The following is a 26,949-nucleotide window of genomic DNA, read 5'->3' on the forward strand; positions in this document are numbered from 1 at the left end:
AAATGGATGCTCATTTTATCAAATGCTTTTTCTCTATCTGTTGATACGATCATGTGTTTTTTTTCTTTCTTTTTTTATTGTTTTTCTATTACAGTTGTCTCATTTTCCCACATTGCTCCCTCCTACCCCACCCAACTCCCCCCTCCCATATTCAATCCCCACCCTGTTGTCCATGTCCATGGGTCATTTATACTAGTTCCTTTACTAGACCCTTCCCCTTCTTTCTCCCCTTTCCCCCCACCCAGGTCACTGTCAGTTTGTTCGTTGTTTACATGCCTCTGGTTCAATTTTGCTCATTTGTTGGTGTTGTTCATTAGTTTCCTGTATTAGGTGAGATTATATGGTATTTGCCTTTTGCTGCCTAGCTTATTTCACTAAGCATAATACTCTCCAGTTCCATCCATGTTGTTGCAAAAGGTAGGAATGCCTTCTTTCTTCCTGCTGCATAGTATTCCATTGTGTAAATGTGCCACAGTTTTTCAATCCTTTATCCACTGATAGGCACTTTGGTTGTTTCCAGCACCTGGATATTATAAATAGTACCGCTATGAAGATAGGGGTGCATAGGTTCTTCTGAATTGGTGTTTCAGGATTCTTCGAGTATAATCCTAGCAATGGAATCACTGGATCAAAAGACAGTTCAATTTTTAGTTTTTTTTTTGAGGAAATTTATACTGTTTTCCATAATGGCTGCACCAGTTTGCATTCCCACCCACCAACAGTGCACTAGGGTTCCCTTTTCTCCATATCTTCGCCAGCACTTGTTGTTTGTTGATTTGTTGATGATGGCCATTCTGACTGGTGTGAGGTGGTACCTCATAGTGGTTTTAATTCGCATCTCTCTGATGGCTAGTGATGTTGAGTATTCTTTCATATGCCTGTGGGCCCTCTGCATATCCTCCTTGGAGAAGTGTCTGCTCAGATCCTTTGCCCATTTTTTAATTGGATTGTCTATTTTCTTGCTGTTAAGTTGCATAATATTTTGGAGATCAAATCCTTGTCTGAGGTATTATTGACAAATATGTTTTCCCATACAATTGGTTCCCTTTTCATCTTGCTGGTGTTTTCTTTCACAGAGCAGAAACTCTTGAGTTTGGTGTAGTCCCATTTGTTTATTTTTTCCTTTATTTCCCTTGCCCTAGGAGATACATTGGCAAAAATATTGCTGTCATTTTAATGTTCATAGTTTTGATCTTCTTTTTCTTAAGTAAGTCCCTTTAACATTTTATATAATAAGGGCTTGGTGAAGATGAACTCCTTTAATTTTACCTTGTCTGGGAAGCACTTTATCTGCCCTTCCATATTAAATTATAGCTTCACTGGACAGAGTAATCTTTGTTGCAGGTCCTTGCTTTTCATCACTTTGATTACTTCTTGCCAGTCCCTTCTGGCCTGCAAAGTTTCTTTTGAGAAATTAGCTGACAGTATTATAGGAACCTCTGTGTAGTTAACACTTTGCCTTTCTCTTGCTGCTTTTAAGATCTTCTCTTTATCTTTAACCTTTGGAATTTTAATTATGATGTGTCTTGTTGTGGTCCTCTTTGGGTCCAACTTGTTTGGAACTCTCTGTGCTTCTTGGACTTGTATGTCTATTTCCTTTGCCAAATTTGGAGTTTCCCTTCATTATTTTTTCACATAAGTTTTCAATTTCTTGTTCTTCTCCTTCTGACACCCCTATAATTTGGATGTTGGCACGTTTAAAGTTGTCCCAGAGGTTCCTAAGCCTCTTCTTAGTTTTGTTCAATTCTCATTTCCTCATTTGGTACTAGTTCACTGTTTATTTCTTCCTTATGTTCCAAATAATTGATTTGAACCCTGGTTTCCTTTCTTTCACCATTGAGTTTGTGTGGATTTTCCTTTGTTTTACTTAGCTTAGCCTTCACTTCTTCCCTTCTGCATTTGCCATACTCAAGCATATCTGTTAAGTCTGTGAGCATCTTTATCACCAGTGTTTTGAACTCTATATCAGTTAGGTTGGCTATCTCCCCGTCGCTTAGTTATCCACTGGGATCTCTTCCCTCTTTTGGGCCATACTTCTTTGTCTCCTCAACTTGACCACCTTCTGTGTTTGCCTCTGTGTCTTAGGTAGAGCTGTCGCACCTGTTATTTTGTTAAGGGGCAGAGCCTTCGGTATTCATCAGTGCTAGGCAATCGATTTTACCAAGTTGAGGTACTGTATATGGGGGAGGTGTCTGAAAGAGAAAACTGCCACTTGCTCAGCACTTTCCCCTTCTCCAGACACTTCTCCCACTCCCCGTATGGGACTGGCACCTCTCTAGCTGTTGTCCTGGCCATGGTTTCCAGAGCGGGTGGGTCTGCGGACATTCTAGGACTGTGGGGGTCCTCTAAACAAGCAGACTCTGCTGAGAGACTGGTAGTTTCTTCTTCCACCCCAAACCCCTCTAGTTTTCACAGCCAGAAGCAATGTGGCTTTATTTTGCCAGCACTGGAACTGTGAGCTGCATGGTCTGGTCTGGTGCTGGAAGCTCTCCCCAGGTGTCCCTCCTTAGTTTCAAAAATATGTTACTAAACTTTCTGCCAATCTGCCGCTGCTGCTGTCACTACTGCTGCTCCCTCTCCACTCTGACTCCACCCCTCTTACTTTCCTGGATGAGAATTTCTTCTTTATATCTTTGTTTGTTGGACTTCCATTAAGCTCAATTTTCTGGAACTTCTGGTTGTCTCCAGCTTTGAGATAGTTTTATTCCTTCTTAATTGTGGTGGGAGATGCAACATGTCTACCGACGCCTCCATCTTACCCCCTTTTCTAGTTTCATAGCATTGTGGTCAGAGAAGATACTTGATATGATTTCAATCTTCTTAAATTTATTGAGACTTGTTTTGTTTCTTAATATGTGGTCTACCCTAGAAAATGTTCCATGTCCACTCGAAAAGTATGTATATTCTGCCCTGGTGGTGTGGCTCAGTGGAAACTGAGAAGTCACTGGTTTGATTCCCAGTGAGGGCACATACCTGGGTTGTGAGCTAGGTCCCAGGTTGGGGGCGTGCAAGAGGCAACTGATAGATGTATCTCTTACATATTAATGTTTCTCTCTCTCTCTTTCTTCCTCCCTTCCCCTCTCTCTAAAAGTAAATAAAATCTTTTTTATTTTTTTTAAAGAGAAGTATGTGTATTCTGCTGCTTTCAGGTGAAATGCTCTAAAGAAATCAATGAAATCCATTTGATCTAGTGTGTGGATTAAGACTGCTATCTCCCTGTTCATTTTCTGTCTGAAAGATCTGTGTATTGAAGTCAACGAGGTGTTAAAATCCTCAACTATGACTGTATTTCTGTCTAACTCTACTTTATGTCCATCAAGATTTGCTTCACATATTTAGGTGCTCCTATGTTGGGTGTGTAGACGTTTACTAAGGTTATATCCCCTTGTTGGATTGTTCCCTTTATCATTATGTAGTATCCTTCTTTATCTCTTACTGTAGCTTTGTTGGATATAAGTATTGGTATCCGCGCTTTTTTGCTTTTTCCATTTGCATGAAATATCTTTCCCATCCCTTTACTTTTAGTCTGTGTGTATCTTTTGATCTGAGATGAGTCTCTTGGAAGCAGCATTTATATGAGTCTTGTTTTATTATCCACTCAGCTACCTTCTGTTTCTTGGTTGGAGTATTTAAGCCATTTATATTTAAGGTGATTATTGATAGATATGTATTTAGTGCCATTTTATTATTAGACTATTTTCCTCTGTTTATTTCCTCCTCCTCCTCCTCCCTCCTCCCCCTCCTCCTCCTCCTCTTCCTCTTCTTCTTCTTCTTGAAGGGTTAAGAAGAAGCTTAGAGAACTGAAGTAAATCTGCACACGGGTTACTTCAGAACAAGGAAATGCAAACGGTTCCTTAGCAGCAGCAAGGAGGAGGAACATGTAATGTACTGGGTATACTTAAGATATAGCCAGGAACAGCTTCTGGGAAAGGCATTGTCTATTCTTTAAGGCAGAAATTTAAAAACTGAGATGTCAAGTTAAACTATAATCATTAGTGCGTAAGTATTTGTAGTTGATTGCTAGAGCATTCAATAAAAGCTATGGTGAGAATTCAGTGGGTTGCTACTTGCCTGAGCGAGCTGTATCCCTCTGCTCATCTTTTAAGCATTCTGTCTGCTGATCTCATCTCTGAGACCCCGTTCACCAGAGATAACTCTTCTTCTTCTTCTCCTCCTCCTCCTCCTCTTCCTTCTGTAGAAACGCCCTTTAACATTTATCACAGTACTGGTTTGGTGTTGAGAAACTCCTTTCACTTTTTCTTGTCTGGGAAGCTCCTTATTTCTCCTTCAATTTTAAATGATAGCTTTGCTGGGTGAAGTAGTCTTAGTTGCTGGTCCTTGCTTTTCATCACCTTGAATATTTCATGCCACTCCATTACGGCCTGAAATGTTTCTGTTGAGAAATCAAATGACAGTCTAATTAGTGCTCCCTTGTATATAACCACCTGCTTTTCTCTTGTGGCTTTTAGGATTCTCTCCTTGTCTTTAAGCTTTGTCATTTTAATTATGATGTGTCTTGGTGTGGGCCTCATTGGGTCCAACTTGTTTGGGAGTTTCTGAGTTTCCTGAACTTGTATGTCTTTTTCCTTCACCAGATTAAGAAAGTGTGCAGTCATTATTTCTTAAAACAGGTTCTTGATCCCTTGTTCATGCTCTCTTCTGGTATTCCCATGATGCAGATGTTGTTACACTTCATGTTGTCCAAAATATTTCTTAAGCTCTCCTCATTTTTTAAAATCATTTTTCTTTTTGCTACTCTGTCTGGGTGTTTTTTTCTACCTTGTCTTCCAAAACACTGATTTGATCCTCTGCTTCATCTAATCTACTCTTTATTCTTTGCAGTGTATTATTTACTTCAGGTATTGCATTCTTTACTTCTGATTTGTCCTTTTTCATGGTTTCTATGTCTTTTTTCATGCTATTGAGTACCCTTATAATCATTCCTTTAAACTCTGTATCTGGTAAATTGCTTGTCTTCATTTCATCTAGTTCTTCTTCTGAAGAACTCTCTTGTTCTTTTATTTGGGGTCTGTTTCTTTGCCTCCCCATTTAGGCTGCTTCTTTGTATTTGTTCCTGTGTGTTGGGTAGATCTGCAAAGACTTCAGTGTAGACCTTTATCAGATGCTACTTGTGACTGGTCCTGGTCAACCTGTTTGGAGCTATCAGCAATCCATAGCTTATGGCTTCCTCTGCTGAGCCTGGATGTGTGCAGAAAGAATCAGGCTGCACTCTAAGCCCAACTTTAACCAGCACCCAGCCTGGGGGAGTGTCAACTGAAGTCTCAGAGCTCTCCTAGTTCTGCCCTAGTGGTTAAACTAAGTGATATAGCTTCATGCTGTACTCAAAAGCCCAGCTTAAGCTCTACAGGGGGGGGAAGAGTAATTCCTGTGGGTGGGCTATTGCTTCCCCTCAGGCTGATGCCACTTGGAGGGCAGTGCACTGCCTGAGGAAGATGGCTTCTGCAATATGAGGGATGACTCAGCACAGGGATCTTGGTGGCTATGCCTTCATTTCTCTCCCCAGAGCCACCAACCCCAGACTCTCCCCAAGCATCTTTAGTCTACTCTGCCTTCCTCTACCAGAGCCTATGGTAAGTGGCTGCAAACAATATTTTGTGCATTGGACCTTTAAGAGGCTCTCTGAGTCTCTGGCTGTCTTGGGAAAATTCACAAAGTGAATTAAATAAGGCTCTTAAATAATCAATGGATCAAGGAAGAAATCACAAGGGGAAATATCTTAAAATAAATAAAAACAAAACATGGCATACCAATATTTATAGAATGCAGCAAAAACAGTGCTCAGAGGAAAATAAAAGATCTCAAATCAATAACTTAACTATACACCTTAAGAAACTAAAAAAAAGTAAAAGTGATGTCATATTACTACTGAGAAAAAGAAGAATAAAAGAAATTAGGAAAGAGGAAAAAACTAAATCAAAAGTTGGATGAAGGAAGGAAATAATAAAGATTGGAAATAAAATAGATGTAGAAAAAGCAACACAGATCTTTTAAGCAAGAAAATTAAATCCATTGTGAAGAGAGAAAGCAGGCAGCAGAACCAGATACAGAACTGTCCCATATATTAACATAATCAGAACTCATAATTTAAAATAAATATGTAAAAGATTTAGTGGAAAAAAATGGACAACATATGTTAACAGACACGGAATTTCTGGAGAGAGGAAAACAATAAAAAGGGGTCAGTGTTAGAAACTGAAAACATGATATAAGAGATAATTACTTTAAAGTGCAGGTCAGACACAAGCATCAGCAAACTTGAAGACAAGTCATTAGAAATCACTCTAACCTAAATACAAACAGCAAAGAGTCAAAATAAAAAAGAACAAAGTATCTGAGTTGTGTAGAACAATATTGAACAGTTTCATATATGTGTGAATGGAGTCCCATAGGAGAAGAGAGATTAAATGAAGCAGAAGAGATAATATTTGAAGATATAATAACTCATGATTTTCTAAAATTTGATAAATAAGATGGATTAGAAAATGGAAAATAGATCAGCTCTTATAGGTATATCAAAATAAGAAAATAGAAATGCTATTTAAAAATATTTAATTCCACCTGAAACCATTAATCACATGACTGAAATGTCTACCTTTTTGATGGCAGTTCTGGTCCAAGTACAGTTTTTTTTGTTTTTGTTTTTTTAGGTATATTTTATTGATTATACTGTTACAATAGTTCCAATTTTTTCCCCTTTGCTCCCCTCTGCCCAGCAACCCCCAAGTACAGTTTTATTGTTTATTTAGTCACTTTTATAACTTTATCTACCAAATGAAATTAATTAATGACACCAGTTACAGATCTAAGAAGCTCAGTAATCCTACAGTAGTATAAATACAAAGAAAATCATACCTAGGCACATCAGAGTCAAATTGCTAACAACCAAAGGTAAAAAAAATATTTTAAAAGCAATGACTAAAGATTCATTACATACAGAAGAACGATGGTAAGAATAATATCTGACTTCTCTTTAGGAATCATAGAGACCAAGAGATAATGTGTTAGCATCTTTAAAGGTAAAGGTAAAAATCTATGCCAATCTATAATTTTATATGTAACAAAAATATCCTTCAAAAGTGAAAGTAAAAATTGAGACTTTTAAATAGACAAAAGCTGAAAAACCTTTTCTCCAGCAGACCTCCATTGCAAGATCTATAAAAGAATTTAATTAATATACAAGATGTGCTGAACTCTACTGGAAAGCTGTGAAAATTAATGGTTTGATATATTTATAATGAACAGAATTAAACTTTTTATAGAAAGAAAAATTAAAAACACTTATTTAAAAACAAAGAAGAATTCTTGCCTTCCATTTGCTTTCTCATTAGTTTCCTTCCACAGTAAGGTCTTAAAGCTGTGATTGGCATTTTTCTCATAATGAAACATCTCAGGGCATTGTGTTGCCTGCATAAGTAAAAAGAGAGAGGAAGACATATGTATTTAAAACTTTTATCATCAGTATAATCATTTCTAGTTGAATTTTCTTCTCTGGTTCCATTAAGTCAAAATACAAATCATAACTTGATGTTCAGTTTCCAATATTTTAAAATGTAATGTTACTTATGAAAAGTGTTTTTTATACAATTGTATGTACATTGTGTTTATATCTCAAGTTAAATCGATGGTTTAACGTATGCTCTAAAGCAGTGGTTCTCAACCTGTGGGTCGCGACCCCTTTGGGGTTGAATGACCCTTTCACAGGGGTCGCCTAAGACCATCGGAAAACACATATATAATTACATATTGTTTTTGTGATTAATCACTATGCTTTATGTCCAATTTGTAACAATGAAAATACATCCTGCATATCAGATATTTACATTACGATTCATAACAGTAGCAAAATTACAGTTATGAAGTAGCAACGAAAATAATTTTATGGTTGGGGGTCACCACAACATGAGGAACTGTATTCAAGGGTTGTGGCATTAGGAAGGTTGAGAACCACTGCTCTAAAGCAAAGTGAATAACACAAAAAATAATTATATCTTTAGTTATAAGCATAATGAGTCCTGACATTGCTGCTAAGTGTCATTTTGTATTTTTCTCCTATTTTTCTCTGTAGTGTATGATTAACTCCCCAAATTATTAAACTGCTTTTAAAAACAAAAAAGAAAACAGCTTGATATTGGGTACACATCTTCTTTTTGTTGATCAAATCACACACAGAGCCAGCCAAGATGGAGGCTTAGATGGACATGGTTGGCCTCCCTCTACAACTAGAGAGGAATACAACTAGTTCAAAACAAAAGATAACTAGAAATTCCAGAAAATAAAACTACACGGAAGCCCAACGTATGAAGTTCTAAACCAGCGGCGCCCTTTGGGCAGGTAGGAAGAGCGAAAGTGGGTGGTGCTGTTTGTGGTCGCACCAGGGACAGCGGCAGGGAGAACAATCCCAGCGGCAGGGAGGACAATCCCGGCTGCAGTCAAACCCCGGCGGCTCGCAACCCCAACGATGGGAGAAGCAGCCACCATATCGCCTCGAACAGTGAGGCCCAGGGGGCCGGAGGACGGATCCCGGTCTCCTAGCGGAATAACTGTGTGAATCCATCTTGGACCCCCACCCCCACACAAAGCACCACTGTGCTGCGAAATAGGTTGCGGATCGCCACTGGTCGCTGGGCAGTGACGACAAAGCGCCGGCGAGAAAGGTTGCGGATCGCCACCGGTCGCTGGGTTGTGACGAGTACAAAGGCACTGCCCCCTATAGCCGGCCCAAGAAAACAAAACGCATCTGTCAAAATGAGGCAGACAACTATAGAAATCCCAGTGGCACAGCTCACCAGGCAACAGATGAAGAATCTGACAGATGAACAAATAAGAAACCTGTCAGAGGCTCAGTTCAGGGCCATTGTTATCAGGTGGCTTACAGAATTAACAAAAGATCTGGAAAAAGATGAGAAAGAATTGAAAAACACTCATAATGAAAGGAACAAAACCATATACAAGACAGATGGTGAGGAAAAAAAATCCAGAGTTCAAATCAACAAACCAGAACACAAAGAAGGAACAAACAGTCAACCAGTGCAGAGAGAAAAAACGGGAAGCAAGGAAAATGATGAGAGGATCAGAAACCTCTGGGACAGCTATAAAAGGCCCAACATAAGAATCATTGGTTTGCCAGAGGGCGAAGAAGATGAACTAGAAATTGAAAAATTAAGTGAAAATATAATAAAGCAGAACCTCCCAAACTTGGGGAAGGAAATAGACTTACAGGTCCAGGAAGCACAGAGAGTTCCAAAACAACTGGACCCAGGGAGAACCACTCCAAGACACATTATAATAAAATTATCAAAAATTAAAGACAAAGAGAGAATCTTAAAAGCAGCAAGAGAGAAGAAAAGAATCATGTACAAAGGGGTCCCAATTAGACTATCAGCTGACTTCTCAAGGGAGACCCTGCAAGCAAGAAGGGACTGGCAAGAAATATTCAAAGTAATGAAAAGCAAAAACCTACAACCACGAATACTCTATCCAGTGAAATTGTCATTCAGAATAGAAGGGCAGAGAAAGTGTTTCCAGGACAAAACAAAACTGAAAGAGTTCATTAGATCCAAACCACTGTTATATGAGATGTTAAAGGGACTGATTTAGAAAAAGGAGGATCAAAACTATGAAATCTAAAATGAAAACTGCATCACAAGAAACAACAACAGAAGCTAGGGAATTGAAACAAAGGCAAACTAAACAGGCAACGAGAATGGAAAAAGAACTATAGGTATGGGGAGCATATTGGGGGGAGGTCAACAGGGAGGGGGAACGGGGAGAGGGAGGGAGATGATATAGGAATTAAGGATCATGGTAGGAGGGAATGGAATAGACAGAGAGAGGTTGAGAAGAACTATATGCACAACTAATGGACATGGTCTAAAAGGGGGGGACAACTGGAGGGAGGGGGGCCACTGGGTGGAGGGGAGAAGAGGGAAGGGAAATTGGGACAAATGTAACATTATAATCAATAAAACACATTAAAAAAAATCACACACAGAGAAACATGTAATGCAACTGAGTGGAATATATAGGAATTGGCAAAAGTACATTTACAGTTGTGAGTATGTGAAACACAGTTATTCTTGTATTACTTATTTATTAATTATTGTATTATTTATTTGTATAACAACTATAATACAAATATCAAAGTCTTGGCTTAGTGTTATCAATGGGCAGAATTGTACATTGAGCATTATCAGATTATTCCTTTTATTGGTATTTATACCATCTAATTACTGAATAAATTGTTAATCCATTTTTAAAAGTTCAACAGGTTGAAGGGAAATTATATTGTGTAGACAGTTGGCTTTGCAGGAAGAAATGACTAGTCCACTAAGACAGTAGACTTAAACTTAAATATATTCATAATTATATTATTCATAGTAGCCAGGAACTGAAAAATAGTTAAGGTATGCATCAACAGAGTATGGATATGCAAACTATGGCATATTTAGACAATGGAATACTAACTAGCAATGAAAGGGAATAGACATCTTATAGATTTAATCACATGGATGAATTTTGAAAACATGATGAGTAAAAGAGGTAGACACAGAAGAGTAATATCTGTATGATGTCGTTTAAATAAAATTCAAGAACAGTCAAAGACAATTTATGGTGATTGAAAGGGGAAAAGAAAGGTTACCACATGTGGGCAAGGATATGGATTAGAAAAAAGCAGTGAGGAACATTCATAGATGATGGAAGGTTCTCAGTCAAGGTCTGGCAAACCTTTTCTATAAGGGAATAGAGAGTAAATAATTCGGTCTTTGAGGGTCATACAGTCCTTGTTGCCACTACTCAAGTTTACTATTATAGAATGAAAATAGCTAGAGATAAAACATAAGCAAATGGGTGTTGCTGTGTTCTAATTTTATTTATCAACACTGAAAATTAAATTTTGTATAACTTTTATGTTCACAAAGTATTCTTCTTCTGGGTTTCCTTTCAAACATTAAAAAATGTAAAAACCACTCTTCATAGGCTGTAAAAAATTAGGTGGTGGGCCGGATTTCACCAGTGGGCTGTATTTGGCTGACCCCTGTTCTATATCTTCATAAGGGTGTGGGTTATATGGATGTATGCATTTATAAAACTGATGAGACTGTTCACTTAATATCTGTACATTTTTATGGGTGTTAATTACTTATGAACAGAAAACATGTATAAAGAAAAAGAAGAAAAAAACTGATGCTCTGTTTGCTTCATTAATTGTCACAGGTGCACAGCATTAGAAGAAATAATGTAAGACATTTAAATTTTCACACCAAACACCATTTTTGTGCTATTTAAGGAAGCAGATTTAGACAGAAAATATTGTATTCTAATTGTTTTGCAGTTGAGGAATGAAGGTCCAAAATGATTTCAAATTCCTAGTTGCTATCTTAATTATAAATAATGCTAAGTCACTTTTGACCAATACCCCCAATTCTAGTGTGAACCCTCCAATACTAGTAACCATCATCATGTCCTTTAATATAAATTTTTCACAGAACATACAGTGTTGTTTTTGTATGTGTATTTTAGAATAGTACCAAATACAATTTTCTTTTTCATTTAAAATGTTTTACTAATCCACCTTTATTGGTACATCTAAATATATTACATCCCTTTTCACATAGTCTACTGCTTTCCACTTATTCATTTTACTTATTCATTCCCCAATTGAAGTACATTTAGATTGTTCCCCATTTTTCACAGATTTGAGGCCCTGTGACTTATGACTTTTCCCAAAACTAAAATCACCATTGAAAGGAAAGAGATTTCAGACCGCCGATGAGATTCAGGGAAAAATGATGGGGCAGCTGACAGTTGGACAACTGTGTGAGGTCCCAATGTACCTACTTTGAAGGGGACAGAGGCGTCATTGTCCTATGTATAATGTTTCTTGTATCTTATATCTTCTTCAATAAATGTCTCTATTTTTCATATTACATGGCTGGATACCTTCTGGACAAACCTCGCATGTGTGTTCTAGTTTTCTAGGTAGTTCGGTGTTCAATATGACTGCATGCTTGTTTTAGCCTCTACTAAAAAGAACATATTTTTCTCTCGTAAGCTATTTTGTGGTAAGTAAAGATCGTTAATTTTCTAATCTTTAAGTACCCCTATACTTTCATGATAAACCCTACATAATCATGGTGATTATTTTGAAAATATATTGCTAGATTTAACTTGCTAATGTCTTATATAAGAATTTTCCATCATAATTCATAAGAGTAATTGAATTACAGTTGTCTTTTCTTGTATTCTCCTGGTTCAAGTTTAGTAATAGTTTTGCATTGGATCTCTTTACATCTTTCTTAAGTTCTGGAACCATGAATATAACATAGAAATTATATGTTCTGTGAAAACTGGTAGAACTTGTCCATAGCGATTATTTTTCAAATTAATGTTTTATTTAACCTAAGTCCTCCATATCTTCATTTATTTTAAAAATTTATCTGAGGTGACTACTTCTGGGATAGATATATTCATATATTCTACTCTGACTACAAATTGCCAAAATTTCCTCACAGTACTAATAGTTTAGTCTTATCTTAGACTAGGCTACGTTTTCAGACCCTTAATAGTTCAAGAGTTTATATTATCTTCATGGATTTTATCCTTTATTAATAGAAAATCCTTTTCTCTTCTGATGCTTTTGCTTTCAATTTTGTTAATATCATTATATTGCTTTCTTTACACTATCATTTGATTGGAAGCTCTTTTAACCCAATACTTTCAAGTTTTCTGGTCTTTTGTTGTTTGCTTGTAGTTGGATTTTGTTTTTAATCCATGTCTCTTTTTAATTTATGAACAAAATTAACCAATTTATATTTATTGTAAATAGTAATGTTTGGACTTATTCCTCTCATTTTTTCTATTTACCATACTCCTGTGTTTTTCTTTTGTTTCCATTTTCTACTTTTCTTGGACTGGATAGATTATCTTTGCTTCATTTCCCCCCTTTTAATGGTCTGCAAATTACAAATCCAATTTAATTCTTTAGTGTTTACTCTTCGTTAAAAAAACAACTCAGAACATATGTTTAAAAGCAATACTTGGAACTAACTTGCATCTACAATCCCTTAAATACACTTCTTAAATTTTTCTGATTTTCAGTTTTTACACTTGTAGAATTGAGAGCATAAATTCTTCACTCATTATATTAAGGAATAAATGTGATGACATACCAAGTAACAGTCTTTATAAATTAAGAGGTCTTCAATTCCTTCATTCCATTTCTTCTTGATTCCACCGAGAAAACTTCAGCTTTAAATCACATAATCTTACCTCCATTGTCCTTCAAAGTTACCTCTTCATCTCTCTTGCATCACTGTGGCCTTCATCTAGTCTTTCAATTTTTAAGCCTCAGAATAACTTCTCATCCTTCCTTTACACTAAAAAAAAAAAAAAAAAATCCCATTCTACATTGCACCAAATAGCTCCTTTGCTCTAATTTTAATAGACGTCATTTCCGAGTGACTCCAAGTCTTTCTTCATTTTCCTTTCAAAATGGCGGCCTTCGGCTCTTCCATGATCAACACCACGTGCGCCTGCGCCTCCCGCGGCCATTTCGCCGGGCAGCCCAAGCTTTAGCCTCTGCTCCGCGAAGCGCCTGCGCAAGAGTCGCCAGAGCACTGTCGCTCCACCCTCCAGTTGAGTACGCCTGAAACCGCACGTTCCAGTCTCTTTCCTCCCCCGCGGACTCTGCACCGCCTTCACCCCTTTCCTGTGAGATTCTTCCGCCAAGTAGAAAGCCCATCTTCGTTCGACAACCTGTGCATTTGAGGTGCAAATCCAATGGGCGCTTACAGCCTTGGGGTTCGCCATGCAGTCTTATCTGCACCACTGCAATTTTCCTCTGGGCCTTAAAGTTGATAACCGATCTCGTCGGACTTTTTTACATCCCATGAGGCAACAAATGAAAAGAATGGCTGTGGCGGAAGGATCTTTCGCTTACGTTGTGTGTACTTTAACCTAAAGGGGGTCGTCCGGGAGTCGGAAGGGGGAGGACAGAGGGAGGAGGCAGCCAAGGAATTGTTTTTTCCTCTCGCCCCGCCCTGGCCAGGTCCGCCAATAGCAGTGGGTTATGTCCCCAAGAGCCTTGCTCAGCTCCTTAGATTGAGCCAATGAGCGGCGGAAGCGGCTCCGAGGGGGCGGGCCTGGGAGGCAGTGCGTGTCTTGTGAGAGCTCTTGAACCAAGTCAGAGCCTGAGTCGGCTGGGTGGTTGGAAACAGCGGCCGCCGCGAGTGACTCAGGGAGGCGGGGTAAGAACGCCACGGCCTCGGGTGTGGGGAGAGGAGGAAGAAAGGTGAAGGAACCGAACCCGCAGCCCCGCCGCCCGTGTGCCGCAGGCGGGGGCGAGAAGCGTCTGAGGATCGGTGTCCGGGAAGCGGGGTGTCGGGGCGGGGCAAGTGCGGAACCGTGGGGACTCGGTCGCCTGGGACAGGCTCTCTGCATTGGGGCCTTCTCCTTTCTAAGGTGAGGGGTGAACACTTTAAAATTCACTTAAGTTGCAAATAATTCTCCCCTTACTCTCTCTGCGCTTAGGTTTAAGGTTTCGGAAAAGCGAAACTTGGGAGAACGAGGGTCACGCGGCGCTTGGGCCCGTGTTTGCTGTAGGGGAGTGATGGGGGGCGGAGAGGGTGCGGTAGGAGAGGTCGGGTGAGGGGTCTTCCTTGGCACGGGGTGCCGTCCGGGGTCTTGTCCCCCGACTAGAGTTAGGACCCCTGTCTGCCACCGCCTCCCCAACCCATCTCTCGCCGGGCCTCTATCACCTGCCGCCCCCATTGCATTTTGTGTGTGTGTGTGTGTATGTGTGTATGTTTTTGCAGGGAGGCGCCCTTCCTGCAGGCGTGAAACCATGGTGCTCACGCTCGGAGAAAGTTGGCCAGTATTGGTGGGGAAGCGGTTTCTCAGTCTGTCCGCAGCCGACCGCAGCGACGGCGGCCACGACGGCTGGGACGTGGAGCGCGTCGCCGAGTGGCCCTGGCTCTCCGGGACCATTCGAGCCGTCTCCCACACTGACGTTACCAAGAAGGATCTGAAGGTAAAACCGGGCCTCGGCAGTCGGACATTTCGTTATCTTAGTCACGAGACAGCCAGCACTCTTCTCCGTTTTTGTGAAAAGGGCAATCAGAAAGTTGGTATCTGACTGAAGGTGCAGAAAACTCTACCCTAAAAGTTTTCGAAATGGTTGTGTATAGTTGGCCTTGAGTTGCTTGTGTCTAAAAATGGGCTTTAGGGTTGTTCAGACAAGTTTCGGTATCGCCGGCGCTGTGCCCCATTAAACTTGATGATTATTTTTCCGGAGGGGGAGTATTGTTGTTAATATGAAGTTCGGCTACTGGGTCACGGTTGGAATCGTTAAGAATTTAGGGCCAGTGTTTGGAAGTGCTTTCAGTTGTTCTGTTTGTTCCTCTTTATTTCTTCACCCAGCTTCTTCAACTTTTAACCCTGTTAGAAATGAAGAGTGTGCGAAGGGGGAGGAGTTAGATTCTGTTATTCATATTAGGGTGGGTATTTGTCCATATATGGGGGATGGGGCAGGAGTGGGTCCTTGGTTGTGCTTGTGGGTGGGTGTGGGACAGGACCATATATGGAAAGGTGGGGTGGAGCTACATGCCCCTTATATGGTTTATTGGAGGAATGGCTTCGAAATATTCCACCTCAGTATTTAGGGGGAGGGAGAGAAATGAGAACAAGTGTGGCCAGGGGTTTTTAATCAGAAGGACACTCAGAACTTTTTCAGTTAGATCTTTTTTAAAATAGATGAATTCTTTTTTTTTTTTTTTTTTATCATGTTCCTTCTTATATGTATCAAAACTCATACTGAACAATGAGTTCTGGGTTGCAAAAGAGGATTTATTTTTTGCACCTGTATGTTAGTCTTTGCCCACAAATTAAACAAAAACAAACACAAGTGCTATAAATAGATGAATTCTGATTGTACTTCCTAATAGAAGTATTGGTGTGAAAGGATTGGGAACAACCAGCGAGGAAGCCATTGTACCAACAAAGACTCCTTTGTGCAAAAATAACTGAAAAAAGGGCCCTAACAAAGACTCCAAAGTGATGATAAGGTGAAGGAAGCTTGTTGGAGCAGAAGAGATTTCTAACCTTTGGTAATGGCTGTTTCAGTATCTTGGTCATCATCTTTGCTTGTTCTTGAAAACTGCTCAAATAAGGAAAGCAAGTTTTAGCATTGGCAGTTGAGTATGTATTGATTTCTGAAACTGTTCATTTGAATACTGTCCAGTGGACCGTGCATGCCCAAACCTGTATTACTCTGCAGAGTTGTGGGAAAAGGAGGTGTGGTTATGTATTTTCTAAGCTTATATAGTCTGCCTTGTCTCATGTAAAAAGGATTGGCCATTGAGCATTTAACCATGTGCCGGGAATCATGCTGAGCACTTCACAGCCATGATTTTATTTAATCCTTGCAGCAGTTCTTTGGGGGCAGTTACCAATATTGCTCCATTTTACAGTTGAAAATTCTGGGCCTAAGGGAGATTAAGTATCTTGCCTAAGATCACATACCTAGGGATTGGCATAGGTGTGTTCTAACCCAGTAAGTTTTGCCTTCTGAGCTCACTCTTAATTGTCATACTCCCTGATCAAAGGACTGTACCATAAAGGACTCTTGTCATACACAGTGAAGTTTGGTTTTTCTCCTGTTCCACTTCTAGCAAACCAGGTTTTGGTATTACAGAAAGAATGTAGTGTGCAGAGATGGTCAGCCTGTTTGCTTTAGGCTAATATTTCTCCATAAAATGGGCTTTGTATACTAGATTTCAATCATAGTTGTGGTTTATTTCACCTGCCGAATAAAATTTTCTCTTTTGTATTTGTTTTTCTCTGATTTGAATGAACACAAAATTTGATTTAAACTTTACAGTCTTTATAGTTCTTTGGCAGATGAGAAACTAGGTGTTCTCTTTGCCAACAGTGATTGAATACCTGTTGGGTTACGAAGGCAATCTCGGAGGTCCTTTACGTCTATACTTTTTAATCTCCACATCTCCCTAACCCCATCCTGGGAGGTGGTGGTAATATCTTCATTTTCAGAATGAGGAAATAGAATTAGAAAAAGGAGTCTTGCTTAGATTTGCTTAATCAGTTACTAAGTGATGGAGGGAGGGTTTGAATCTAGGTTTCGCTGTGTGCCTTTTTCACTGAACTAAAGTGCCTGACCTGAAGACAGTGGGGAATTTTAATTCAAGAACAATTTTGACTTATATTGGATTTTTGCTTTATCTATAGACCTCACAACTCAGTCTCATATAAGGTATAAACCTACGTGATTTCCTTTTCCTAATTATGACTTATTGCTACCTTCCTTAGTTGAGTAGAAGATGAAGTAATTGGTTTAAGTTTAAAAGCATGTTGTATTAGTAAAAACATAGAATTTTGAAAGAATAGAATCAAATTGTGCTTGATGAGATGCAGGCAGAAACTACATAACTGAGACCATCCTTACTTACACTTGGGTTTAGGGATATTGAGTTTTGGAGGGTGGGGTGAGACTGGGGGCTCAGATGAATATGAATGAATAAAATTCAAGCACTGGCCAACCTTTTAGTACAGGTCTGTCTAGATTGATTTGCTTAGTTGAGAATGATATTATTGAGGCCAAGGCTTATTAACAGTGTTTCACCTTGAGAGAGGCTTTGTAACAAAGTCAGTTACTCAGATATAGTAATATCTAGTTGACTACAAAGAAGTTCAGGTGAAGACATAATAATATAAATGCTTATTATGTGGCAGGTACAAGTATCTTAGATAGTAAACCACATTTTTTAATGTTAGAAATGAACTCTTAAAGAAGTTAAATAGGCCTGGCTGCTATGGCTCAGTGGATTGAGTGTAGGCCTGCGAACCAAATGTCGCTGGTTCGATTCCCAGTCAGGGCACATGACTAGGTTGCACGTTAGGTCCCCAGTTCAGGACACGAGTGAGAGGCAACCACACAGTGATGTTTCTCTCCCTCTCTTTCTCCTTCCCCCTTTCTAAAATTAAACAAATAAATAAATAAATAATTTAAAAAAGAAAAGAAGTTAAATAACTTGCCCAAATTTGTCTCCAGTCCTTAAGCACTAGGTTTTAGTATTCAGGTAGAGTGCGTTTTGAACACTTCATTTTACTGGCCTCTGTATCCTTAGCACTTAGAACATTTCTCGGCTTTAGTGTTTGCCAAAATATTTGAATGAATAAATGAAAGAATCATAAAATTATCTCTACATGGAAAAGCAGTTTAGAGAAATAATCTAATGCTGGAGCAGTGGCATGCTCTTTTTCTGGAATAGCAAAATTGGAAATGGTAGACCTCTTTTTGGCCTAAATAATATTTTTGTGGATAAATCAAGGGAACATGGGGAAAAGAACACAATTAGCAATGAGTATCTGTCAGCTTTCAGGAGCTTTACCAAATCACTTTAGTTCCCCTTGGGTTTGAATTCTTACTGACATATCATTTTATAGAAATTTCTGTAGAAGGGGCTTTTGTGTGTGTGTGTGCAAGAGATGGTATTCTATATAAATAACCTCAAACCTCAGACATAAATAAAAGACATACATGGCTTTGATAGGAAACTTTTGAAAGAATGTTGAAGAAGATCAGAACCTGTTGGCTTCATTATATCTTTTTTAAGTCATCTTTTTTCCAAACCAAATTTGATGTGAATTTTGGTCAATGCAACCTAATACTCCAAAGTCATAAATTAAATTATTTTTAAGGAGGTAAACTTATTTTTCAAATCACTCAAAAATTAGGATGTAACGAGAGACCCTGTCTAAATTTTGGTTTAGGGTTGATCATAAGCTTTATAGATAGAGATTTGCATAAGTTTTGTGACACCTTTTAAGATCTTAATTTTTTACTTTTTTTGCTGAATAGATGTTATATAATCATATTGAAGATTCTGTCTCTCCCATTCCTAACTGCAGGAGTATACCCTGATAAATTAAGATTTGAATTTCCATAGGAGTCTTAAAACTACCTAATCTTCTTGCCAGATAATTTACACAGTCTTTAAAATCTACCTTACAATTTATTGAGGGTAGGTATTAGTACTTCTATTTTCAAGCTAGCAAAACATGATTCAAAGAGCTTAGATTTAACCTGGGGTGTAGGTTAATTGGTTCCCTTTGTAATCCTATGTATTTTCATTTAGACATCTAAATTCATTCTAAGAAAACTTTAACATAGCTGGGATTCAAACCCAGATTGCTTTGATTCTGAAATTTACATATGCTTACTTCTCTTACATTTTGATGGTAAAACTGTCATCCAAAGCTAGCTTGGGTTTGAGGTTGATATGGTGTTGGTGAGAAGAGAAGATAGCAGAGGACCTGGATTCTGTGGCTAGGGAAATAGAAATAAAGAAAGATGGGCAGTCTTTGAAAACCTCTGTGAAGGACATTTAGTTGGTTTAGTGATGGATGCAATACATAGAACCAAAGAGGGAGTACGTGGAGCATTGTCACATAGAAGGTGTTTACCTATTTGTGCTTATTCTCTACTAACTACAAGGTTAAAAGCCTGCCATACCAAGAAGATATACAATTTCTTGGGGGAAGTTCGGGATACACATTTTGTTGTTGGAGGATGGGGACGGGGAGGGGAAGCCTTAAATTTTATTGATAGCCATAAAACTGGAGAAGGTTTGGGATTGGGGCTAGTGGTGTATCAGTTAGGAACTTCCTCCCTTCTAAATGGATGAGAGAAACAGATGGTACTAGCCTAATTTAGAGAGAAATTTATTCAGTCAACAAGTATTTTGAGTACTGACTTGGGACTGGATATGAAGTGAAACACAGTAGTCAGTAAAAGCAGACACAGACTTTGACCTATTAAAATTTATAATAATATGTCAATCAGGTAACCACAAATAAATAATTCAAAATGTGGATAAGTGCTAGGAAGGAAGAGTACAGGGTTTTGAGTATAATTAGCAAGGGGGATCTCTCTTGGAGGAGAGGGGCTCCTTGGTAAGGGAGGATTTCTTTGAGGAAAGGATTTTTGAATTTGGTTCTGCCAGATAAATGGAAATTAACTAAAACTTTTTTAGTTAAAGGTTGAAAAGGGAGCTATTGTCTGTGAAATTATGAACAGTATTGATAATTAATTCTTTGCAACCAAAAATGAGAGGCCTCTTTAATAAGAGAAATAATTTTAAATTAAATAGACATAGTCATTATTACACCAAATATTGAGGAAGGTTATTGTATAGTGGTGAAAATACAAAAAAGAAATTTAAAAGTTTAGCATGAATTAATGGGTAGCCTATTTATGATGGATTAAGTAAGCTATGGTGTTTTGGTGCATTTATATGAACTTTAAGGTTTTGTGAATGACTTCTGCTTCTGAGTCAGAGGCCTACTTTTGGACTGAATTCTTTTCTTTTTTTTAATGTAATATTTTTATATTTAGAATTATTGTATTTTTCGCACTATAAGACCCACCTGACCATAAGACGCACCTAGGTTTAGAGGAGGAAAACAAGAAAAAAATACTCTGAACCAAATGGTGTACTAAAATATTTAATAAAATATAACAATAATATTTCAATCATGTAAAGTGAACAATAGTCAACAGCGGTATTAAGAACCATGATCACTGTTATTAACAAATGAGGAGAGACTTTAAGGTTCAAGTACTATTCTAGTTTTCTGGGAACCCCAAGAACTCATCATCGCTAGTGTCAGAATTTACAAAGCTCAGTTGCTCACAATCACTGATATCACTTTCTTCGCTATCTTCATACTGACAGATGCCCTGAGATTCAGCAGTAAAGTGGGACATTTAAGTGTCCCCAGGGATTTTGCATGAGCCCAGTGCTTCCTCTTGTAACAGCTGTCGCCACTGCTGACAGGTCAGGTAATACACATCACAGACTGTGACACAATATTTGCTCCATACGATGCACAGACATTCCCCTCACACTTTTGGGGGTAAAGAAGTGCATCTTATGGAGCAAAAAATAGGTAGTCAGTTGGACTCAGTTTAGATGATCCCAGTTTTGTTGGCCACATCCAAAGCATCATAGTTAGGAGCCAGTCGAACATATGCCTTCTTCTCTCCATTGGGCCTGATTAGGATGTTGACCTTGGCTACATCCTTGTCATAGAACTTCTTCACAGCCTGTTTGATCTGGTGCTTGTTGGCCTTGACCTCCACAGTGAACACAAATGTATTGTTGTCTTCTGTGTTCATGGCTGACTTAGTAGTCAGGGGGAACTTGATGGTGGCATAATGGTCAAGCTTGTTTTTCCTAGGGGTGCTCTTCTGAGGATATTTAGGCTACCTTTGGAGCCACAGTGTCTTAGGCCTCCAGAAGGTGGGTGACGTGCAGATCTGTTTATTGTGCTGTGGACGCCTTTTAGCCCTGCCTTCCCCGCTCTTCAAAGCCTTTGTCTTGGCTTTGGCTTTGTGAGGGGTAGGGGCTTTCTTCTTCACTTTGGGCGCCATTTTTGTGAAAAGGTTGAATTTTTTTTAAGTCTTAAAATATTTATATAAATTGTAAGAGTTTTAGCTTTAGCGTTAAAACATATTTTGCAAGTCAGAAGAAGAAAACTTCACAATTACTTGGAAAGTGATATTGCAAAGGTAGTTTAACTTTCATGTAAGAAGCTAGAAGTAGTTCTGGAGACCTACTTATTTGTCTATTAGGCAAAGTAGCCTTAGAATCTGAGGTAAATTTCCCAGTTTATTCAATTAAAAGGGATTTTTGAGGAAGTGCCATCTATTAGGTCTTGGGCTAAGTCCTACTGATACCAGAAGAATTCAAAAGGAAATGATGGAATTGTGGTCATGGGAGTCATCTTAAGCCCACAATGTCAATATAGAGTCACCTTGCCAAGCAATGAGTACTTCTTTTACATTTCTGCCTTTCAGTTCTCTAATCTCTGCTGTCCGTGCTTTGTGAGCTTCTGAGAGGTAACTTTGGGGGCAGAGACTAGCCCTCAAAGTCCTTGACTTCTACTTCCCAAAGTGGTTTGGGGGCCAAAGCTTGATCCACGTCTGGTTTATTGTGAGAGGAAGTAAGAGAGCAGGAAAGAGGAACAGCACATACAGATATTTGAGTAGAATAATAAGGGTATAATTCAACTTGGATTTTTTTCTGTTTATTTTTGTTAATCAAATCTATTTCTTTTCTATTCTGTTTGTCTAGGTGTGTGTGGAGTTTGATGGGGAATCTTGGAGGAAGAGAAGATGGATAGAAGTCTACGGCCTTTTAAGGAGAGCATTTTTAGTAGAGCATAACTTAGTTCTGGCTGAAAGAAAGTGTCCTGAAATTTCTGAACGAATTGTACAGTGGCCTGCAATAGTGAGTAAAAACTCGGGCTTATTGAAGTCAGTGAAAAGAGGGCATTTCATCCATTATGAGTGAAATAAGAAAAAAATATATGTAATGCCTATATTCGGCCCTCTAATAGTAATACAGGTATATGTCAATGTAGATGAGTCAGAAGAGCACCCTGGATCTCCTGTCAGCCCTGCTAGGAGCTCTAGGCCCTTAACTTTTGGGGGGCTCGCTTTCTTCACTTGAAAACTGAGGGGTGGCGTTAATGTGGGAAAATCTTAAGTCAGAGGTCAGAAAGTAGCAGAAATATACAGACACACAGATCTGTTTGGTTTGACCCTCACATTGTTTTAAGAAAATTTAAATTGTCTATGTTTAAGAATGTGGAGAGTATATCTAAAAATCTGGATTTCTAGTTTCTCTGGATAAAAACTAAGATATGGCAACACTGGAGTCCTTGATCACAGTAGCCTAGAACTGAGAAAAGCTGTTGTCTAGCTCTTGGAAGGGTTTCCAGTCTTGGTTTCATGATCTCTTAAGTTTTCTTCTGGCTCATAAGGCTCTGACTGTTAGGATATGATTGATTGTGTCATTTCTTTCTTTCCTTTTTTAAAAAATTCTCACCCAAGGACATTTTTTATTTTCATTGCTGGGGGTGTGGGGAGAGAACATCAGTGTAAGAGGGAAATTTGGATCAGTCGTCTTCTTGTACATGTCCCAACTGGGGATCGAACCTGCAGCCTGGGCATGTGCCCTGACCAGGGATTGAACCCGTGATACTCCAGCCAACTGCGGCACATTGGCCAGGGTGTGATTGTGTCATTTCCACATTGTTAAGCCTGGTGCAGTTAAAGGGGAAGACTCATTAAGATTTGCCCATGGGTCAGAAGAGCTTCTGGAGGTTTTTGAGAGATGTAGGATTTTGGTTACAGTTGTATTTTGCTCTTTTTATTTTTTCTCCCAACTACTACTAAGAATTTGCTGAAAATTTGGCCCTGTCTTTCTAGGAAAATGTACATACACATAATTTTTTGCGTGAATTTTTGGGAAGCCATTTATCTCTGGGCACAGACCTATATGTTCATGACTCCAAAATGTGTATCTGGTTTAAATTATTGATTGGATAAAAGTCATGTGATCTTAGTTGTTGATAAGATATTTGCAGTGAATAAAAAACTTAATGGTTTTATCTCTTCCATGTGTGTGGAATATTACCAGTCCCCATTTTCAGAATTATGCTGACAGCAATTATGATGCCCAAATACTTTCTTTTGTTTTAGGTATACAAATCTCTGTTGGACAAAGCTGGTTTGGGATCCATAACTTCTATTCGCTTTCTAGGAAATCAACAGAGAGTATTTCTTTCTAAGGATCTTCTGAAGCCTATACAGGTATAACACAGAAACAATAGTAAACCCTAAAAATAGAATTTAAAAAAAACCCTCTTTTAAGATAAGAACTAAAATATTGATGTTGATTGCTTTAATTCACATACCTAATAGAGAAAAGAACCCATCCCATCAACAGTTAGTTGTTAGACATTATCCCTCAGTGTTAAGTCATTGGGTTGGTACCATTCATATGAATTTGGAAGGACAAAGGTACTATAGTTCATGATGTGTGTGTGTGTGTGTATGTGTGAAAACATTGAGGTGATACAAAAGTAATTTTTAAAAGGTTGACATATCTATGTATACGTATATACATTACACACATATATGTCATTCCTTATTAGTTATGGGTTCTATAGTTGTGAATTTGTTTACTAGCTAAAATATATCTGTAACCCCCAAATCAATACTTTGGTGCTTTCACAGTCATTCACAGACATGTAGAAAGTAGCAAAAAGTTGAGTTGTCAGACACATGTTCCCAGTTCAGGTCCAATAAGGTGATATTGTGCCTTCTTGTTTGATATCTCATGTTTTTTAAAAAGTATTTCAAAATCTACTCAGTGCTGAATTTTGGTGTTTTTTGTTGATGATTTCAGTATTTAAAATAGCCCTCAAAAGTAGTGCTGAAACGCTGTCTAGTGTTCCTAAGTGCAAGAAGGCTATGTGATTTGTCTTAGGGAGAAAATAACGTGTGCTAAATAAGCTATTGGCTGTGAGTTCAAGGTTAATATTGTAGTATATACTGAATAATGTGTCTTTCAACAGAAACACACATAAAACAAGGTTATGTATTGATTGGTTCTGTGAAAATGTTGTGACCAGAGGCTTAAAGGAACCTATCCTTATCTTGCCCTTAGGAGCAGTGATTTGGTGTTCGCTAGTTCAGTGTTTGTGGTAACTTAATAGAACATAACTGCCGTTAATGATGAGAACCAAGTGTGAGTGTATGTGTTTTCTTTCCAATTAGCTTGTAAAACTCCCACCTTTTTCTTCACAACATTTAGGCTCCTGGGTCTTGCTCATATGTGATTTTCTTTATTATGAAAATATTGGGAGGGGTGGGGAAGAACAGAGATTAACTTATCACCACACATCACTACCTTGGGAATAATGTTGGTCTTATAATAACATTCATCTCTTAGATGTCATTTATAAAGCTTTATAATCCCCTTTACCTGCTTCTGTTTTGTGACCTGTAGAACAATTAAGCCTGTTTATTTGCTTAAAGGCAGTTTACGGCTAATGGGCATTGCCATTGCTGGCCCTGTATTGGAAAACCCTAAGCACTGCCTTTTTTTCTCTTCTCAAGTCTCAATTTTTGTTTCATATCCTGGAAGTGAGTGAAAACAAGGTTCGTACTCTGAACTTTTTTGATAATGGAACAGAAGAAGATGATTTTACTTAATTTCAGGTACAGGTTACCTTCATATGTCATATAAGGCATCTTGATATTTTTCCTGCCTTAAAAGAAAGCATGGCTTTCTCTGAAGAACCAAGGAACATATAGGAGGGGCTGTGGATATCTTGCTCTACTGAATGATAAAGTAGTTTTTACTTCTTAGCATTGTTTTCGGCTGGACAGGGCTGTTTTACATGTTGCATGTGTTCAAGCTTTTCAGTTAAAGTAGAACTCGTAATTTTGCTTATTTGTTGAAAAAAAAATCTTGATCAGTAAGTTTTTTCTCAAGGGAGATGCACTGTGGGCTATCAGTGTGAATGTTATTAGTATTAATTGAGGGAGACGATGATGTGTGCTCTTGACTTTTATTGATGATAGTATTCATCAAAGATTGGTGCTTCAGGGCATTCTCTTGTACAACACATAGATGATCGATCACATCAGGCTTCTACTGTGTGAAACTATGTTGGGGGATGTGATTACCACAGTAGGACACTTGCCCTAAATAATGCACAGAGAACCTGGAAATCATTTGGCATATGCAAAAGTTGAAACTGAAACTTAGGTCTGCCTTTTGGATTGAATTTGGCATAGTTATCTGTGGTTAAGAAAAGGATGAAGTATCCAGGTTCACTCTCTGGCACTTCTGATGAGCTCTAGACCTCTCCTAGGTGGAGTAGAATTATTTTACCTTATTTAAGAGCCATTGGTGGCTTTCCACTTTAATGTGTTGTTTTATCTCATAGTAGTAGGAACACATTAAGATTTTTTGGAATTACAGTAACCTGAGGAAAAAAAACCCACACATTGCCCATTCTGGTAAGTAAAGTTGAGCTCTTTGAAGACCCTAGGTTAGGTCTAACATCACTTGCATTTTCCCAAAATGGCTTCTAAAAGACTAGTTATCCTTTCTAATGGGAAAAATGGATTAATTATTTTTGGCCACTATGTGTGCATTTCACAGTGGCAGGAAAGCACAAAGGCCTGATATTGGAAGTTTCTGTGCTATACAGTTTGGGTTGGCAGCTTATTCTTGTAGATGGTTTCTGTTTGCATTTATCATAATTGAGTATATGCTCAAAGCCAGAAGACTATGGAATAGTGCCCAAACTGAAGCTGCTGCCAAGAATTGAGTGTTTCAAAATTGGCTCACTGAAGATTTAGGCTGTTCATTCAGATTTTGTCACCACCACCCTCCTCCACCCTTTTGCCATTTTTAAAGAAGAATGCATTTGGACTTCTATTTAGGTGAAATGAATCTGTGTGCAATGATTTGTTAAAAACAGCAGTTTCAATGAGTTGACAGTATGGATCTCTGTGTTTCTATGTTTTTTGTCCCTTGGATTTGGATCTTTGAATTCCCTAATCCCTAGTGTTTGAAATAAATGTTTTGGACATGGATTCATGTGCCCTTTTGTTTGCTTATTATGTTTCCCGTAGCCAAGGTTATGTCATTTTTAAAACTATGCTTTGAGCCACTCTTAGTATTTGTCATGCTCTTGGAGTGACTTCACTTCAGTCTGCTTTATACCTCTGATCATTTGATGGTTTCTTACTGTGATCTGTCCAGTTCATTGGTGCCATCAAATGGCTAGATACAGTACTTTAACCCTTCTGATTAAATTGATTGAAATATCCACTGGAATTTCAACAACTATTATTTGTTACCTTAAAATGTAATGATCTTCCATTTCTCAGGATGTAAACAATCTTCGACTTTCCCTTATGGATAATCATGATGTCAGTAAAGAATTTCAGGCTTTGATTGTGAAACATTTGGATGAAAGCCATCTTTTACAAGGTATGTGGATAGTTCATGAGTTGACCAATGATTAGCGTTTAAGAAGCTGTAT

General features: G+C 38.4%; 1 protein-coding gene and 1 non-coding gene across 5 annotated transcripts in view; one reads left to right on the forward strand and one right to left on the reverse strand.

Annotated features, from left to right (window-relative positions):
• The first annotated feature begins 14,205 nt into the window (after positions 1-14,205).
• KDM3A (lysine demethylase 3A) overlaps positions 14,206-26,949 on the forward strand; it is a 48,982-nt gene continuing 36,238 nt past the window's right edge. For 2 of the 4 annotated variants that reach the window (XM_090281682.1, XM_090281684.1), the window contains exons 1-5: positions 14,206-14,481; positions 14,835-15,049; positions 22,173-22,328; positions 23,585-23,695; positions 26,795-26,897. In XM_090281682.1, the coding sequence (XP_090137808.1) occupies positions 14,864-15,049; positions 22,173-22,328; positions 23,585-23,695; positions 26,795-26,897 (556 nt within the window). In that variant the 5' untranslated portion in view covers positions 14,206-14,481; positions 14,835-14,863. The remainder of the gene's footprint in view (positions 14,482-14,834; positions 15,050-22,172; positions 22,329-23,584; positions 23,696-26,794; positions 26,898-26,949) is intronic. The other 2 variants (XM_090281683.1, XM_090281685.1) reach the window with 2 other exon arrangements.
• Positions 15,800-15,927, reverse strand: LOC150006389 (small nucleolar RNA SNORA40). Its single transcript, XR_016512206.1, has one exon. It is a non-coding gene; the product is annotated as a small nucleolar RNA SNORA40 (small nucleolar RNA).

The sequence above is a fragment of the Furipterus horrens genome, unplaced genomic scaffold, assembly GCF_987537825.1.
Source record: "Furipterus horrens unplaced genomic scaffold, mFurHor1.1.pri manual_scaffold_6, whole genome shotgun sequence".
NCBI lineage: Eukaryota > Metazoa > Chordata > Mammalia > Chiroptera > Furipteridae > Furipterus > Furipterus horrens.